Source organism: Semicossyphus pulcher, unplaced genomic scaffold (assembly GCF_022749685.1).
Source record: "Semicossyphus pulcher isolate SPU_LCO1_2020_fin unplaced genomic scaffold, fSemPul1.0.p SCAF_24, whole genome shotgun sequence".
NCBI classification, from domain to species: Eukaryota; Metazoa; Chordata; class Actinopteri; order Labriformes; family Labridae; genus Semicossyphus; species Semicossyphus pulcher.
Window position 1 is genome coordinate 13,429,970 of NW_027211698.1, and position 18,215 is coordinate 13,448,184.

The following is an 18,215-nucleotide window of genomic DNA, read 5'->3' on the forward strand; positions in this document are numbered from 1 at the left end:
GTCATCCCCTTTAAAAAAGTATGGGTAATTAGCAGCCATATGAAAGTTTAATATTTATAGCTGGTTCGCCTTGTCCAAATAATCTCTGAATAACAGACATTTTCAAAAAGTGTTGAGTTTTGATAGTATGTGTACTATCACTTTAAACTACATCCTCATTGATGTGGCTCGGTTTCGCTGCTGAGCGACTCATCCTGTTCACAGACGATCTTCGGCAGTAGCTGCGCCTCTCCGTGTCAACATCAGGAGATGAAACAACATCTAGCGGCATTTAGCTGCTAAACAACCTAACGGGCGTATGATTTACCTTCCTCTCTAAGCAAGCACCTAAAGGAGTGGCGTGTGAAACCAGCTGGTAAGAAAGAATAGGCCTTTTTATCCGGGGAAATAGGGGCGTAACACCTGTGGTTTTGGCTAACGGTTTGGCTTTTAAGCTAGTACTGATTAGCTCGCTTAATGTTAGCTAGCAAGATTAATGTTGCATTTAGGTGCTCTTCTAATGCTTGGAGTTCCCCTGCTGAGAAGTTGTTCTCGCGATTTCGGTGTGTTTACGAGCTTTAAGTCGTTATTGCGACACACATGGATGGTACTAAAATAATATGTTGTGTGTAATTGGTCATAACTATTCTATGTTTACATTATAATGTGGACAGTAACTAACGGATTAAACCCAATTAATTTAAAATTGTACATTTAAGCTTAAATATATATGTAATCTATCTTGCCAACACAATATTTACTGTAGTCCGCCATGTTTCTGTACAATATGACGTATTAGAGTCTGTCAACTCGGACAGTCGGGGGAGCCAGTTTTCTCCGACTTTCCAAGTTGTTGTTCTGACCTGAGGGGGCGTTCACGTGAACTTTCTCATTTGGGAGTTCATTTTTCTGATTATCCCAACACCCCGTGAACGCAGTGTAGGTGAACATGTTAGCTTTCAACAGCTAGCAACAGATGAATACACCTGCCTGGGTTAATTCAAAGCCATATGGTATTTAATTTAGAACACTTGAAAATGAAACTACAACTATTAATTTTTATATGTCAACTTGGGTCTGTAATTTTAGGGGTTTTCTTCTGAGTTTTTCCGTTAAATTCAGGTTGTTAATTAGGCTAAAGAGCTGTTTTGCTAACCTCCATGACTTTGTTTATATTGACAGCAGCATGTGAGTTAACATAAGTCTTAGTTAGCAAATAATGAGGTGTGTGTTGTTTGGTTTGTAGGCCTGCATACCAGCAGCAGCACAGTCTGACATGCAGATGGAGAAGTAGAACTCACTGATGGAAACCCAGAGGAAGAGGTATGTTCATCCTCTTTCTGAAATTGAGGTTATGCTACTGAACAGTTGTTCTCTTGCTAGCCGGCTGGATGTGATCACCATGTGACATCGCCCTCAGGATAGAGCTGTGCTGCTCACTTCTGCTTTCACTTACAGAAACGTCTGTTGTTCAGAGCGGCCCGACACAAGTCCTGGAAGTTGTTCTTCTTCTGTTCTGCTTTTTCAGCCACCCACTCCTCTTTCTTTTTTAATGTCTGCCTTTTGAAAAAATGTAGAATAAGTTTACAGAAGATAATGATCAAATAGCTTAAGAGGATTAAACTAATAGTTTATAAACACATGATGAACCTTATTCACTGTGTTTGTAACTGGTCATTCTCTCAGCTCTGGGGACGAAGGTGAGGGAGAGCGAGGTCTGCTCCACACCTGGAAGGGCTACTCCTGCAGTGTCACCCCAGAGAGGGTGCTCCTCCCCCGGCCAGTCCTTCAGGTTGCCCTCGGCACAAGGCATGGTGTGCTGCTGGTGGAAGGTAACTCCAGTTTTGTTGTGTTTATTTTTGGACTTTTTCCATAAAGAAATGAGGGAGAGAATCTGGGATGTTCTGTTTCATGCTGAACCAGCTTTTAATATTGTTGAATGAAAGAAAGCCTGCCAAATAGATCCCTCTACATAACCGCAAAACCTGTCATGTTCCTCTGTGATCATTGTGCTGTTGTTGCTCCCGATACAGGAGGACAGGTGTACAGCTTCGGGGAGTTATCATGGAAGCAGAGTCAACCCCCTGAGCCGGAGAAACCCGCCCTGGAGAGCGCGCTCAGTGGCCAGCGTGTGGTCTCCATCGCAGCTGGAAGCTTCCACAGCGGCGCCGTGACGGAGGACGGCGGCGTCCACATGTGGGGGGACAACAGCTCGGGTCAGTGTGGCTTGTCCGGCCTCAGCACCGTCCCAAACCCGACTCCTGTCGCCCTGCTGGACTCTGACGCCACCCCGCCACAGACCGTGCCGGTGCTGGAGCTGGCCTGCGGGGGGAAGCACACCCTCGCTCTGTCTGTGCAGCGGGAGGTTTGGGCATGGGGCAGCGGCTGCCAGCTAGGGCTCAACGCCACCATCTTCCCCGTGTGGAAGCCGCAGAAAGTCGAACACTTAGCAGGCCGATACGTGCTACAGTTAGCCTGTGGGGCGTCACACAGCCTCGCGTTGGTGCGCTGCCTTGGCCCACAGGACCTGCAGCGCCCTCCTGTGGACAAATGCAGACAGTGCAACCAGCTGCTGTACACCATGACGGACAAGGAGGACCACGTCATCATCTCTGATGGACATTACTGCCCTCTCGGTGTGGAGCTAACCGAGGACGAGGGCCTGTTGGATGCGCCTGCTCCGGTACAAGTCCTCAAAACGTCCCCGTCTGAGCCGGTCCTCCCCTCCCACACCTCCACCTCGAACTCAGGGTCTCCAGTGCCTCCTAAAGGTGCTGACCCGTCCTCTGACGCCTCTCAGGAGGATTCAGCTTTAGCTAATGGGGCCCTGCCGGCCTCAGACTCTGACTCCTCGGCTCAGTCTAAAAGCGGAGCGGTTGTTCCTGGGGTCAAGAATTCACCGTATCCAGACGAGCAGGCCGTCAAAGACTACCTGAAGAAACTGACAGACAACACGCAGGTGGAGCAGACGGCTAAAACGACCCCTGGAGGACTGCACAGTCTGCTGGTGAGTTGCACTCTTATCTGCCAACAGGACGTGCAGCGCTGGCATCTGCTTCCATAACACTTTTGTTTTTAGAGAGAGAAAGTGATGAGGTCAAGCAGAGCGCTCTGACTCCATTGTTTACTCTCAGCGCTGTCTGCACGTAGCAGAGGCAGAGTAAGTTCTGTGTTTAAGAAAGCAGCTCTCAGTACTTATTTATATCAATCGTACTTTGTGATATTGTTCTGAAATCTATTTCTACTCCAGCTAAAAAAAGAAGCTTGATTTTCTTTATGTTTCTTGAGTATTTGATGCGAGTGTTCTGCTTCTCCTCCAGCCCGCAGCAGGAGCTCTCACTTCCTCCACCCCCGGCTCCTCAATCAACAGCCTCGTTGCCTCCTGCGCCTCCGCGGTGGGCGAGCGAGTCGCCTCCACCTACGAGGCTCTGTCCATCAAAAAGATGATGAACTACCTGCCCTCGGGAGTGCCGAGGCCGGGCGGGGCGGCGGCGTCCGTCGCCGGTGACAACACCACAGAGCGAGTCCGCCTGGAGGACTCCACGCAGGCCAAGAAGAGCTCGAGCACAGGAGACATCCGCGAGGAGGAGGCGGAGAGTCTGCGGCGCCGCCTCTCGCTCCCGGGACTCCTCTCACAGGGTAGATACGCTGTTCACCTCTTATCCTCCTCCTATAATCTGCTGCGTAAGTACGCGCTGCGCATGTGCAGGTTGGTGTCGCTCTGTGTGTGTTTGTCTTCACTTCGGGCTTCTTCATCAAGCACGGCAACGGCCATCTGGAGGCCCAAAGGACCGAGACACAGAGAGGAGAGTCAGACTCTAACAACTGAAATCCAGGATAAGATAAACCACAGAACACCCGCAGATAATCACTTACAGGCTTCCTTTCGCTCTCATGACTTGAATGAGAGTTTTCAAGATTCGTATCCCATTAAATCTGCCTTAAAACCCGACCTTCGTGCCGCATAACCCACAAGAGGACAGAGCAAAAAGTCTCAGATGTGACGACAGACAGGGTGAAAGTCCGTCCTCGCTTGCTTATTCCTTTCTCTTAAATCACAACAAACATCCATTCTGCTTCTTTAAGTCGGCTAAATCCTTCCAACCTTTTTCTGAATCTCTGATAAACCCTTTCGAGCTGAAGGCTAATTATCAATCTGCATTCCTCAGTGCTTTTAATCGCACAAAGGCGACCATTCAGTTCACACCGGACCTACGAAGGGGTCACACTCAGGACTCAAAGTTTGGGTCCCTGGCCAAATATTTGCTTGTTTTGGTGTCTCATTAAGTGCGGCTCTTTTGTAAGTTTATGTTGAAGTTATGGAGTGAAAATGCTCCTCCTACAAAGCCTGCTTCACTGACGGGTGTTTTGCTTTCGAGATAAGCATGCAGGTTTTTCTGCAGGAAGTAAACGCTCATAAAAACGAGTCGATTTCTCTCCTCTGGTTCCTCCGGTTCTGTCTCCAGTGTTTGTTCTGTTGTTCCGCCTGCAGGCTTCTTCTCATTGTTTGTCTGCTGTGTGTGGGAACATGTGTTTGACCCGCCGCTGTGAGCTGCTGAACGTCACCGCTGTGTCTGTTTTTTGATAACACGCATTGATTTCTTCTGCTGAACTTTGCACCAGGGATTAATTCAGGTTGAGGGACTTTCCATCTTTTCACTTTGGGCTTGAAACATGTCAATATTTCCACATTTCATGAAGAGGAAACAGAAACGACAAATACCGCTAAAATCAAGAATCATAGGTTTAAAAGATGAGTAATTTAGATTACAGAACATGTAAAATATATCAATTTTTTTATGAAGGAAGAAACTAAATTATGAAATGAGGACAAAAAGAGTAAAACATGTATTAAAATATTGTTTCGTGTGTGTGCCTGCAGTGTCCCCGCGGCTGCTCAGGAAAGCAGGTCGCCCGAGGATGCGAGCCTTCGCTCTCACCCCGCTCGGTGTGGCGGTCCCGGAGGCCCAGGAAGTGTTTCCCACCCTGCAGACGGAGGTGTGGAGCTGGGGCCACGGCGAGCACGGACAGCTGGGACATGGAGACAGTCTGGCCAGGTAGGAGGAAGTCTGTCAGTCACTGACTCCACATACTCTTCTGTCAGGCTCTTTTCATCATTTCTTTTAGGGCTGACTGACTCGCTTAAAAGCGAGCAACATTCAGGCTAAAAGACTGACTGTGCTGTGATGTGTTTGCTTGCAGGTTACAGCCGCTGTGCATCAAGAGTCTGAACAACAGGGAGGTGGTGCGTGTGGCGGCCGGAGCGCATCATTCCCTCGCTGTGACCGCTCAGTCTCAGGTCTGTTCTTTTACCTGCTACCTCAATATTTTACGGGGGAAAAGGTTGAATGAATTATGCTCAAAACTTGTTTGTCTTTCGCTTTCAGTGGAGTTTGACGACATAAAAACTTCTCCTTTTCTTTCTTCTATGTAGGTGTTCTCATGGGGAAGCAACAGCTGTGGTCAGCTCGGACACATGGAGTCACCCAGCACTGTCCCCCGCCTTGCAAAAGTAAGGACACCCCTCTCTCTTCTGTTCAGTCAAACGGAGATACAGTAAAGCTAAATGTTCCAACATGCGACTCGTCTTCCTCTCTGCTTCAGATGTCAGAGGGGATCCGGGTCTGGGACGTGAGTGCAGGAGAGAGACACACGGTCCTGCTCGCAGACGGAGACTGCATCCAGCCGATCATTTACTACAGCGGGCAGCAGGTGAAGGAGGGGGCGGAGGAGAGTAGCGCCAAGGAGAAGGAGGAGGAGGAGGAGGAGCAGCAGCGGGCGGGGGGCTACACCCAGCAGCCTGTGCTGCTTCCCTTCTGCATGAACGTGAGGACAAAGTAACAGTTTTTTTGTGCTTTGCATGAAGGAACAAAATCCTGAGTATAAAACGAGTGTTCGTATTTTCTTGTCTTTTAGCTGCGTTACGTGAGCAACGTGTTCGCAGGCGGTCAGCTCTGCGTGGCGCTCTCCGACAGGAACGTGATGGGCTTCATCGCCAGCCTCCACGAGCTGGCCTCCGCCGAGAGGAAGTTCTACTGCAAGCTGTGCAACATCAAGACGCAGCTCATACGCCCCCTGCTGGAGCTCGGTAAGAATGACACATACAGAGAACAGACTGAAGAGAAGAGAGAGATTTATTTCTTATTTATTTGCATGGTTTTCCAGAGTCTCTGAGTTCGGCCTTGGGGCAGGTGCCGCTCGGGCTCCTGCAGACTCTAGCGGGCAGATTCAGCCTCCTGTGCCACCTGACCGGGCAGCACGCCGCCAGCCTCACCGCCAACCTGCGCCGCGGCAGAGACGTCAAGAGCCTGCTCATCCTGGACCACGGCGACATCTTCCTTGACTCTTACAACGAGTACGTATCCCTTCATCCAGACAATAATAATGGGTCTTGTATAAGAGGTGTTAAAAAATGTATTAAACTTTCCTTTTATTGCTGCCAAGGTACTGCACCGTGTTGGGCAACTTCCAGGTGATGGGAGGTTTCCAGAGCCTGACCAAACCCTCACTGTGAGCAAACACACTTTTCCATTCATAAAAACCTCCTTTGTCAAGCTTATGACACAAAATGACTGTCCGTAACTTGTTATCATTTTCTCCCTGCAGAGATTTCTTCGGGAAGAGCCCCGAGCTGCTTCAGAAGCTGTCGGAGTGCAGCGAGGAGAACCCCGCCATGGCCGACCTCCTGGTGGCGCTCTTCTACCTGCCGACTCGCCACCTTCACGAATACGGCCGGCTGCTGCTCAAACTGGCAACCTGCTTCGAAGTGGTGGGTGAAAGAAAGTCCTCTGTTAAAATGATGAAGAACAAAACATAAATTGTTTTTATTTGATTATTAAAAGAGGAAAATATTTAAAGTATTTTAATCTGAAAATAACTTTTTTTATTTGTTTTTGCAGTTTTTTAGTCGAATTCTTTCATAATAATAAATGTCAAGTGACGTTGAGTTTAACAGAAATATAAGTGTGTTAACAGAGCACAGTCTCCATCTTTCACGCAATTGTCACCCAAATTTAAAGGGCCTGTTCACCAATTTTCAACCTCCTGTCATGCTATCATGTGGAGCTAATGCCGTTATGGTATGAAAAAAATGCAATTTGGCTCTGTGCCTTTGGAGGACGCTATCCGCTTCTCCAACGGGCCCTGGAAAACCTCCGCCAGACTACGTAAAACGGTCAGGGAGCTCGCTAAACTACACTTCCTTAATCTAGGACGCCCGCCTCCGATGTCATGTCTCGTTCAAAATCGTCAGGTTTGAAATGTTGACTGCAGACCTGAAGATTTTTTAGACGATCCACCGGTATGTTCTTGTCGTATTTCAGATTCTGTCCCGCTCTGAGCCGTTGCCTGCAGAGAAACCGTAGTATTTCACTCCAGCATCTCTCGCTGGGCCGTTCCTTTCAGAGGGAGGGGCGCAATGCATGCTGGGTGTTGTAGGAATGTAGAATGGGCGAAACCACGAGCTGTTTGTACAACTTTCTCCACAGCTTTGGCGCCAATTTCAAATATTATTGCTTCTATCGATTACAGAGAACACCAGCTTCGACTGACAGCTGCTTTTTCCAGGTGTGAACTGCTCCTTCAAGCTTGTTCCCAAAAGAATTTACTTTTGTCTATTGCTTTTTATTTCTGTTGCTATAATTATGCACCAAAACACCAAGAAAAATTCCTTTTTATGTAATTAAAAAGCATTAAAAATGTATTGACTTTAAATTAAAAACCTTAAAAATGATCAAATCTAACAGAATTTTTTGGGGGGATATTTATGTTGGCAATATTAACAGAATCTGACTTTATTTAAAGAATGAAAATGCGTACATTACAGTTAATATCTCTGTGTGTCGTCAGTGCTCCAATGACTACCAGAAGCTGCAGGACAGCTGCTCCAAGTTTGAAGCGTTGGCGCTCCAGCTGAAGAGAAAGAAGAAGGAAGCGGACTACACCTTTAATTTCTGGAAGAACTTCCCCGGCAAAATGACGGTAAACTCGCCGAGCGTGTCACATTGAGTCCTCGAGGTGTCGCGTGATGTCACGCACGGCTTAATGGTGTCATTGTGTGTCGTCAGGACTCGCTGAGGAAGCCTCAACGCCGGCTGATCTGCGAGAGCAGCAACAAAGCTCTGACCCTGCAGAACGCCGGCAGGTTCTCCGTCAACTGGTTCATCCTCTTCAACGACGCTCTGGTCCACGCACAGGTACGCCGCGCACACACTTTCATCACATCCTGTCACTGCTATGAAGCCGTCCATGTTTCAGACACTGTAACTTGGTGTTTCAAAAGTTTGTGTGTGCTTGCCTCCGTGCTGTCAGGGCGTGGCGCCTTATAAAAGCCTTGTAAGTATGCAGCCAGAAGACAATGTTAGAAAAGTGACCTGTAATTCTCCCCCCATCCAACTCTTCCTTCTGTACCTGAAGGAGGCTGCATGGAGAGATGAACAGACGAAAACAAAGGCTCAATGGGTTTTAATTCTATTCTTAAATATTAAAAAACATTGATAATATAATTATCTCGAAGGTTTGTTAACTCCTGATCCTCTGAAATCCTGTAAATACCAACAGTCTGGTTCAGCTCTCCAAAGCAGCTTCCTTCCCTCTCTTCCCGTTTGTCTCCTTTCCTTCCTTCCTTCTCTCCTCCCTTTCTCTTCTAGTCTGCACACATCATGTACTCGTCCTGCACCGTTTAACCTCCCGACTGAAAACACACACGTCAGGGCTGTTTAAAAGTTCTGTATTTAAACTCTTGTGAATGAAAGCAGAGAAAGAAGCAGTAACTGTGACTGTCCTCGGTGTCTGTGCTGTGAGTCTGTCCTGCAGGGTTAGAGACGAGCATGCTTACTTCTTAACGTCCTCTTTGGGAACATGTGAAACACATGTTGTGTTGCATGACCGACCCCGGCATCCCTTAGCTTTAACTTTGAATGTGTCAGCTGTCTTTCAGAGCATTTATAAAGTAATAACACCTGAACAGTCGATGGTGTAAGTCTGTAACGTAGGAGCAACAAACACATCAAATTAACTCCTTCATTACCTCATTTTTCCTTCCTTTCCTTTCCTATCCTCCCTCTTACTTTCTGTACTTTCCTCCTTTCTTCACTTCATTTTTGCTTCCTCACTTCCTGCTTTACTTTTCTTCCTTATGTCCTTTTTACTCCCTACTTTTCCTCCTTCTCTACTTCCTTTTTACCTTTTTTCTTATCTTTCCTTTTACCTACTTTTTGTCCTTTCTTTTGAACACCCTTCCTTTCTTCTTCTCTGTTTTCTTACTTCCTTTTTAGTTCCTTCCTTTCCTCCTTTTGAACTTCCATTTTTACTGATCTTACCTTCCTTTCTTTCTTTCATCTTCTTCCTCTCTTACACTTCCTTACTTCTTTCTTTCCTTTCTTTTTGTGAGCCTCAAACTCTATAAGTACGACTTGTGTAACTGTCTTACTATGCGGTCAGATATGTTGATAAAATTAATAATGTCTCTTGTTTCTATCCCTCTCTAAACACCTCTTCCATCTTTCTCCTGTCCTCTCTTCTCACCCTTTTCCTGTCCTCTCCTCCAGTTCTCCACCCATCATGTCTTCCCGTTGGCCACGCTGTGGGTGGAGCCGATCCCAGAGGAGAACACGGGCATGTAAGTCTGCTGAAACACATGCTCATTTTAAGTAGTTCTTTACATGTGTACTACCTTGTTTCCTCTTCTTTTCTCTTACCTTCTTAAGATGCGGTACTTTATATTTCCTCTTCGTCTCGACTTCCTGTCTTTCTTTTCCTTCCCTTTTTATCTTCTTTACTAAATGAACCATTCATTGTTTCACGTTGTGCGGTGTGTGTTTGTAGATATGGATTAAAGGTGATCACACCAGAGGAGACGTTCACCCTGCTGGCCGCCTCTCCCATGGAGAAGGTAAATCTTTAGGCTCTCCTTCTTGGCAGCAATACCATTTCTTTTGGATTCCTTTTTTAAAAGTGTGTCTTTGTTTCCAGGCTAAGTGGCTTCGCTCCATCAACCAGGCGGTGGACCAGGCCATGTGTGGGGCGGGGCAGGACGTGGCTTCGGTCAGCTCGGGGTCGAGCCAGAAGCTCGAGCCTCCCATCTCCCGGACGGCCTCGTACACTTTCTATAAAGACGGGCGGCTGAAAGACGCAAAGTATGAGGGACGCTGGCTCGCCGGGAAGCCAAACGGCAGGTAGGACGAGCGCAGTCTGTCTGCAGTTTGATTGCATATCTAAATGTTAACGTGTAACATGAGTGGGGTGTTTTTCAGGGGAGTGTTAAAATGGTCCGATGGGAGGATATACACCGGGTCCTTCAAGAACGGACTGGAGGACGGGTGAGTGCTGGAAACCACATGATTACTTTATATTTAGTGTGCAGGATCATTATGAATCATGTGTTTGACTATGTGTTTGTGTAGATATGGTGAATTTGTGGCTCCAAATAAGACGCTCAACAAGAACGATCACTATCAAGGTCACTGGAAGGATGGCAAGATGCACGGCCTGGGGACGTACAGGTGAGCGTTAGCAGGACGAAGATGTTTTTAGACGTTTGGCTGAATTACAGGTTAATTACTCGTCCGTCTGTCTGCAGGTACGCCAGCGGGGAAGTTTACGACGGCTCCTTCCAGGACAGCATGCGACACGGCCACGGCATGCTGCGCAGCGGGAAGCTCAACACCTCCTCTCCCAGCGTCTTCATTGGCCAGTGGCTGCAGGACAAGAAGACCGGCTACGGAGTCTTTGATGATATCACCAAGTGTGTCCGCTATCGCTTTAAGAAGTTTATTTAAACTTTACTGCCATGAAAAATTTATATTCTGTACAATTTGCAACAACAACATACTGAAACATTTGTCTGTTTTCCACCCAGAGGGGAGAAGTTCATGGGCATGTGGCAGGACCACCTGCGGCAGGGCACCGGGGTCGTCGTCACTCAGTTTGGGCTGTACTACGAAGGAGCCTTCAAAGATAACAAGATGATGGTGAGCGCCTCTGTCTTTGATCTTAGTCACATTAGACTTTTGTCATTAGTTAATGATATTTGTTTAAGGAGACGCAGACATTTAAATGATGATCTTAATGAACCAAAGTGTCCTGAGAGTTACTCGCAGTCACACAAGGAAGAAGAAGCACTCAAAACTTTATTTAGCAGCTAGCTACACCGTTTATTTTCTCTTTCTGTATCTAACGCTTCTTTAAAGACAGTTGGAGAGAAAATTAAAATAATAAGGTCGTAATTAAAGACTTACAGGAGGTGTGTTCTCTCTTTATTCAGGGCACAGGGATCCTCCTGTCAGAGGACGACACCACGTACGAGGGGGAATTCTCTGACGACTGGACGCTTAATGGAAAGGTGACTAATAAACACTAGACAGAAATATGTCACATTTCAACCCAGAGCCGACAAACACTCACTGAACGTGCTCCCTCAGGGTGTGCTCACCATGCCGAACAGCGACTACCTGGAGGGCTCCTTCAACGGTGAATGGGGCTCCGGACTCAAAGTGTCCGGGTCCTACTTCAAGCCACACCTGTTCGACACCGACAAGGACAAGACCCGCGCCGTGTAAGCTCACAACAGCTATAAAACAGACTTTTAATTAACTTTATTTGCCTATAATGTTGTGTTTTTTTCTACTTTGTGTGTGGCAGGAAGCTAGGGCGCCTCTGTGTGTGTGCGGAGGATAAGTGGCACGCTGTGTTCGAGGAGTGTTGGAGCCAGCTGGGCTGCGAGGCGCCGGGCCGAGGAGAGAACTGGAAGGCGTGGGAGAACATCGCCGTGGCTCTCACCACCAGCAGACGACACATCAAGGACAGGTACAGCTCTGGATTCCTCCCGTTAACACGAAACAGAAGTAAACCTTCAAGAATGTACAAGTTACAGTTAAACTGGAGGGTTGATTTTAGTGTTTTGTGTCTGCCAAAGTCCTGAGATGATGTCTAGAAGTCACAGCCGAACCCTGGAGAGTCTGGAGTTCATCCCGCAGCATGTAGGGCCAATCACCATGGAGCGATACCACACCATCCGCCTCTACCTCATCAAGGTAAATCAAGATATTTAAAGAACTAATGTTGCAATGTTTAGGAAAGAAGCATGTAGCCGTATTTTCCGCTTCCTCCAGGCGTGCGACACCCCTCTCCACCCGCTGGGCCGGCTGGTGGAGACTCTGGTGGCTGTCTACAGGATGACCTACGTGGGCGTCGGAGCGAATCGTCGGCTGCTTCCTCAGGCTGTCAACGAGATCAAGTCTTACCTCAACCGCATCTACCAGATCGTCAGGTACTTCACCTACAGCTTCATTGTTAAATGAATAAACAACAAGGATATACATGAGATTAACTTCTGTTCATTCATCGATGTGTTGTAGGTTTCTTTTCTCCGACCTGCCAGAAGAGGGCGGCCTAATTCCAGAGCCGACCACCAACCTCCAGGACAAGAAGGATCCCGGCTCGGCTGATGCGCCGCCAGACTCCCCGAAACCAGGGTAAAGACCGAGCAACGTCTCGTTGAAACTTCTGGTGCTCTTCAGGGGATTTAATTAGCCTCTCTCTCTCTGTGTCTCCTCAGGCGTGTGGTGAGCAGCTCGGCTCTGCTGCTTCCCGTCCTGCTGCCTCGTCTCTACCCGCCGCTCTTCACCCTCTACGCTCTGGACAAAGAGAAAGAGGACGACGTGTACTGGGACTGCGTCCTGCGCCTCAACAAGCAGCCTGACCTCGCTCTGCTCGCCTTCCTGGGAGTTCAGCAGTAAGTCACACACTGCAATGCTTTCTTTAAAGTCCTTTATTTAAAACAAGATTAAACAATTACTTCCTGTTTTCGTTTGTTTGACCCCCTCAGGAAGTTTTGGCCTGTTTCCATTCCCGTCTCGCTGCCTGTACTGGGGGAGAAGCAGCAGGTATGCTTGAGATGTTCTTTTATTCATGTGTTTGTTTGAAGTTTAGTGGCCGTTTTTTGCTATTTTTTATGATTTTTATTCACTATTAAATTGATCAATAAGTCCAGAAGATAATCTGATAATTATACTTTGTTGAAGCTGAACATTTTGCTTGCAAGGCCACCCTATGTTGTGCTTTGCTAGAGCCCTTTTAGTTTGTGCTGTGTTGCTTGTTCTTGTATTTCTAGTGACCCCTGGAAAAAGCAGCTGTCAGTCAAAGCTGGTGTTCTCTGTAATCGATAGAAGCATTAATATTTCAAATTGTGTCTCCTCCAGGTCCTCTCCAGCACCAAGGACGCCTGCTTCGCCTCTGCAGTGGAAACATTACAACAGATCAGGTTCAGCTCTATAAAACAAAGCACGGCCAAGGCCGTATTATATCCACTCGTATCAAGTGTCTTATATCTTGTTTTGTTTGCAGCACGACATTCACGCCGTCAGACAAGCTGCAGGTGATCCAGCTCACCTTCGAGGAGATCACTCGGGAGGTTCAGTCTCTGCTGAAGCAGGACTTCCTGTGGTCGATGGACGAGCTCTTCCCCGTCTTCCTCTACGTGGTCCTGCGAGCACGGTCAGTCCCAAAACCAAAACGCACCTACTGTTAGACCCAGCAATGATCAGACACACCAGACCTACACCTTTTGTTTGTCCTCAGAATAAGGAACCTGGGGTCAGAGGTCAGCCTGATCGAAGACCTGATGGATCCCTGCGTTCAGCACGGAGAGCACGGCATCATGTTCACCACACTCAAGGTAACACAAACACTACAACACTTTATTTAGGCTCCCACTGTTATTACGAATGAATCAGACTTTTAAAATGATTAAAGGATGAAAAACAAACGTCTCTTATTTATCCTCCAGGCTTGTTACTACCAGATCCAGCATGAGAAGATCACCTAGTACCGGCAGCACGACTCCACTCCCTCTGTGCATCCGCAAGCCCCGCCTCCCATCACAGCCAATCACAGGGCCGGGATCAGCGCAAGGCTTCAGGGAGGACAGGCGTGTGCAGCAGCCAATAGGAGGCAGAGGATCATATGAGCAGGTTGCAGACAGCTCCATCTGCTACTGTTACGGAGACGGGACCACCTCCCCCTCCCTAACACACACACACACACACACACACACACTTTGTTTTAACCTTTAGTGACACTTACGCATGGAGATACAAATGTGAATATTGTCGGTGTTTAACCGTCACAGATGAGCCGCTTCAAACCGTCCTGTCAAAGACTGACTGACACTGGGTGACACGTGGAGGAAATCCAAGCTTCATACTCGTGTTTTTTTGTGCCAATGGGAGCTGTTTGTTCTCTGGAGATACCGGACCTCATTTCAAATCAGATTTGAAGAACGCTTTTTTAGCCTTCAGTGTTTCAGACTCTTCACGGTGTTCTACATGAACTGACCTGACAAAGACGTAATCTGAGAGCGTATCGCTTTATGAAACTGACAAACTGTTTATGTAGCCTCTTTGTAATCTGTGGGAGCAGTTTGTTTACAGCCGCACAAAGCTGACATTTTTGTGTGTTCAAACAGTATTTTTTTCGGTTTCACAAAGATGAAGACTAGCCGCTTGGTTTTGCAATTCCACGACTTTGAACAAGAACTAGCACCACGTGGACTAGCTTACAGCTAGGTGTTTACTGTAGTTATGCAAAACAGATCATGTGCAGCATGCCTGGGGTGAATGTAAACTGACTTGGCTAAATGTTGTAATATTCCCCTCTTTCACAAATTGGCAGCCAAATACAGTTTGGTTTTTTGGGGGATTTTTTGCCTTTATTTAGAGGGCAATGGATAGAGAGGGAAAGGAGAGAGAGGGTGGGGTCGACCTGCAGCAAATGGTCGTAGTCGAACCGGGCGCTGCTGCGTCGAGGACGCCGCCCCGCAGCCACATACTGTTAAACCCAGTGAATGACTAAGTTAGAGGCCGATGACGCAGACTTTCACAGCCACCCGGCAACTCCAGCTTTCCGCTTTCAGAAGTAGTGTCTGGTTAAAGTGTGGAAAAAAACCCTGACAGACCTTTTACTTATAGCGACGGTTAAGAGCGCCATCTTGTCTCTGAAGCTAGAGACTTAAATAATACGGTTAAAAAGGATTGTTGACTTGTTTTCTAAATGTAAACTTGGACTTTTAAAGTAACATTTAGTTTCCAACTTTAACAAAGACTGCGACAAAGATAACTCATAGTGCTCTCATGCAAAACCAGGCTTAGAAAATCACCTTTTTAAGGCATTCGCATCAAGAAAAAGACGATCAGTGAAAAGTTTTTCCCCGACAATTTGAGAGCCACTTGATTCGGTTGCTGAGCACAGTTTTCAGTCACATAAATAATGACACACAGTGACTCAAAGGTCAGTCAAATCTGGACAAGTTTGGGGTTAGAATTGGGGTCTTGTAAAATTAAAAAATGAGTTGTTTTTCAGTCTCTTAAGTCAAAGTAAAATTACCATCCTCCTTTTTTCCCCCTCCTTTATATGTTGCAAAAAATAAGCTCATTAGATCTTCAAAAAAATGCATAAAAAAGCTGAAACAAGGTCCTGAAAGTTTTGGAGATGTGTGTTTTTGCACACAGGAAAATAACTTTCGCCCCATGTTGTGATATTTGAACGGCAATCATCTGTAAGAATCTGTGCAGGAACACCTTTACCACCACTGACAGGAGTTTGCAGGTCGATCTAAAGGTCTTAAAATCTGATAAAAGTGAATGCAAAAAAGCTGAAATCCACTTTATGCTTCATGTTGAGGTTGTTCCCAGCTGCAGGTGGACTTCCAGCAGGCGCTGGGCTTAATGCAAACACTGTCTTCATAGATGTCGGTGACGCTCAAAGCCGATTCTCTGCGCCATCTGTTAATGCTAACTGTTCTTTTTTTAAACCATTTACAGCCCCGGCCGTCAGACATTGTTGCTTATTTGACATTGCGTCACACATGCCAGTTTATGAAAGGGCTTAGAGAGGATTCAGAGGATGACCGAGCTCTTTTTTTAATATCATCGCTTTTGTTTTCTCAGATGGTTTAACAATAGAGACGCCGGTGGATCAGAGGCCTCTTTTTGATGGGACTAAATTTAGGTGAAGCTGCAGGATTTTTGAAAATCAATCCACTGAATATTAGTGATCAACCGGCCTGAAATTTAAAGCGACAACTCGTCTCTTTGGGTGCAAAACCTAAACTGAAATAAGGCTGAAGAAGGATACAGTTTGAGCTCTGTTTTCATGGGTAAATCACAGTATTATAACTGCTTCAAACTGTCACAAAAAGCACTGATATTCAACACATTATCTCCTCATCATGTGCAGTAAACATTGAAATGGGCCGCTCATACATGTGTGACTTTAAAGCAACATCATGCAAGAAATGTTATTAATGTTTTCGCACCTGAGGACCTAAAAGCTTGTCCAACATTTACTCCTGTGCATCCTCTTGCTCTCTTTTCCTGCAGAGCTTTTTGCCTGCAAGAACTGGTGTTTAGGACAATGATTATGTATCCTCAAAATAACTAAACTAAGCTGTTATTTTAAGGTAAAGTTTGACGCATAATGTTGCTTTAAAACGACTGCAAGAATGCTTTTCCTTCCCTGGTTTATGAGCTGTTTTTCCTGCTGTGACCGTACGTGCCTGACGCAATAATGTCTTCTTAACTGTAGTTATTATTCCTGAAACGCTGTGAAAACATTCCCCTCGCTCTGTAAAAACAGAGCGTTATTTAACTGACAAGACGTCTAGATGTGTTGTTGTGATCTCATGCCGCTGAAGGTCCTCCTAACACAACCTGAAGGCTCATATTTTGGCTCCTGCCACTTAGAATAAAGAAGAAGACGACAAACTGATATCCAAACCAAACTACAGAGGCAGAATGGGACGTTTAATGCAATGGTTGTACATGAAGTTCTATTTTAAACCCAAACTGAAAGCTAATATATAAACTGAAGGTAAAGCTCATAAGCTCATGTTCAGTTCATGAATTAAACCCGTTGACACCTGTTTGGTTACCATGCTGTACCTCATTACCTGTTTATGACGAGCGCGCCCCTCACAGGTCAGGCTGTTTTTTGTGTGTAAAATTAACTGTTTTGTCAATGGACTCTGGTGTGTACTGGTTGACATTTTGTGTTTCAGCTGGCTGACATGACTCCCTCCTGTGTGTCTTTTACATGATGTTGAATGTGTTGTACCTTTTGAATAATAACGCAGGGCAATAAACTCATTTGATGGATGTTAATAACTTCCTGTTATGCTCTTTATATTTCAGGTTTTGTTTCTTTATGTGAAATTATTTCAGTTTTTAGATCATTGGATGAACAAAACAAGACAGGAAGATTACTCATGTCTTGAGGGAATATCTCTACCTAATTAACATACTGTATTTACGTTCTTAGGGTAACATTACTTCTGGATACTGTTAAATATGGAGCCTGAAAATTTAGCAAAATACAGTAAAATATATATTTTTTATTTTGCATAGTATGAACAAAGTTGAAATGTCAACAATTAAAGTAAATGTTAAATATTATTGCCGTGCATAAGGGGGAAAAAAACAATTTTTTTTGCCCTTTCAAAATAAAAGAAAGCAATCCTCCGATTTATTTATTTTTATACCCAGAGGAAATACTTTTGCAACTGAAATAATTAAAAACAAATCTAATTTTAGTATTGGTTTATGTATTTTATTTTATTGTATTTAATTTGTTTAATCTTATACAAAAATATTTACTTTTTCTATCTTTAAATTGTCCATTTTGGGCCTCCATACTGAAGCTTTTTGAAGTGCCAAAAATAATTATACCCAGAAGAAATACTTTTTGCACTCAACCTGTATTGATTTATCTATTTATTCTGTAGTATTTAATTTGTTTAATCACCTTAATTTGTTTGTTTTTTTAACGTGTTTTTTAATCTGCTTTTATGACATTTTGTCAGCGTTGGGCCTCCATATTTAAACATTTCAACAGAACTAAATGGCAATTTAAATGGGTGTAAAGAAGTTAATATTTCAAGTATAATTTCAATTAAATATTCTCATTTTCTGTCTATAAATTGTCCATTTTGGGCTTCCATACTGAAGCTTTAAGGCATTTTTGAAGTACCACAAATAATTGTAATCAGGTCTCTTGAGAGAAAACGTTCATGGTCATGAGATCTCCTTAAATCCTCTCAGCGTTGCCCTTTTTTTTGAGAACCAACCAACAAAAAACATGTTCTTGATCAATCGCAGAGATAATCTCAGTGTTTTGGGGACAATACGATTCAGATGGAGGGAGGGGGAATTAGATTACAGCTCAGCAGATTACTCCCGTTCCTG

At 45.5% G+C, this 18,215-nt stretch overlaps 1 protein-coding gene across 1 annotated transcript; it reads left to right on the forward strand.

The window, feature by feature from the left end:
- The first annotated feature begins 268 nt into the window (after window positions 1–268).
- On the forward strand, window positions 269–17,125 carry als2b (alsin Rho guanine nucleotide exchange factor ALS2 b). The gene is made up of 34 exons (XM_069675154.1): window positions 269–355; window positions 1,226–1,302; window positions 1,666–1,811; window positions 2,013–2,986; window positions 3,300–3,618; window positions 4,862–5,036; window positions 5,182–5,278; window positions 5,414–5,491; window positions 5,584–5,805; window positions 5,896–6,067; window positions 6,145–6,334; window positions 6,424–6,489; window positions 6,586–6,748; window positions 7,828–7,959; window positions 8,046–8,174; window positions 9,528–9,598; window positions 9,805–9,871; window positions 9,952–10,154; window positions 10,233–10,298; window positions 10,383–10,481; window positions 10,559–10,723; window positions 10,838–10,949; window positions 11,243–11,320; window positions 11,400–11,533; window positions 11,620–11,784; window positions 11,894–12,011; window positions 12,090–12,247; window positions 12,336–12,452; window positions 12,536–12,712; window positions 12,806–12,863; window positions 13,179–13,240; window positions 13,324–13,473; window positions 13,558–13,654; window positions 13,766–17,125. Exons 2-34 carry the CDS (start codon window positions 1,283–1,285, stop codon window positions 13,802–13,804), a joined length of 5,019 nt encoding a protein of 1,672 aa, XP_069531255.1. The 5' UTR covers window positions 269–355; window positions 1,226–1,282; the 3' UTR covers window positions 13,805–17,125.
- The last annotated feature ends 1,090 nt before the right edge of the window (window positions 17,126–18,215 follow it).

What these genes read in the sequence shown, in the direction of transcription:
- als2b (XM_069675154.1), top strand. Translation starts at nt 1,283, where the DNA reads ATGGAAACCCAGAGGAAGAG. An exon ending in CTGTCCCCCGCCTTGCAAAA is followed by an intron (nt 5,492 to 5,583) that starts GTAAGGACACCC and finishes TCTCTGCTTCAG; the next exon opens with ATGTCAGAGGGGATCCGGGT. An exon ending in GCCGGGAAGCCAAACGGCAG is followed by an intron (nt 10,155 to 10,232) that starts GTAGGACGAGCG and finishes GGTGTTTTTCAG; the next exon opens with GGGAGTGTTAAAATGGTCCG.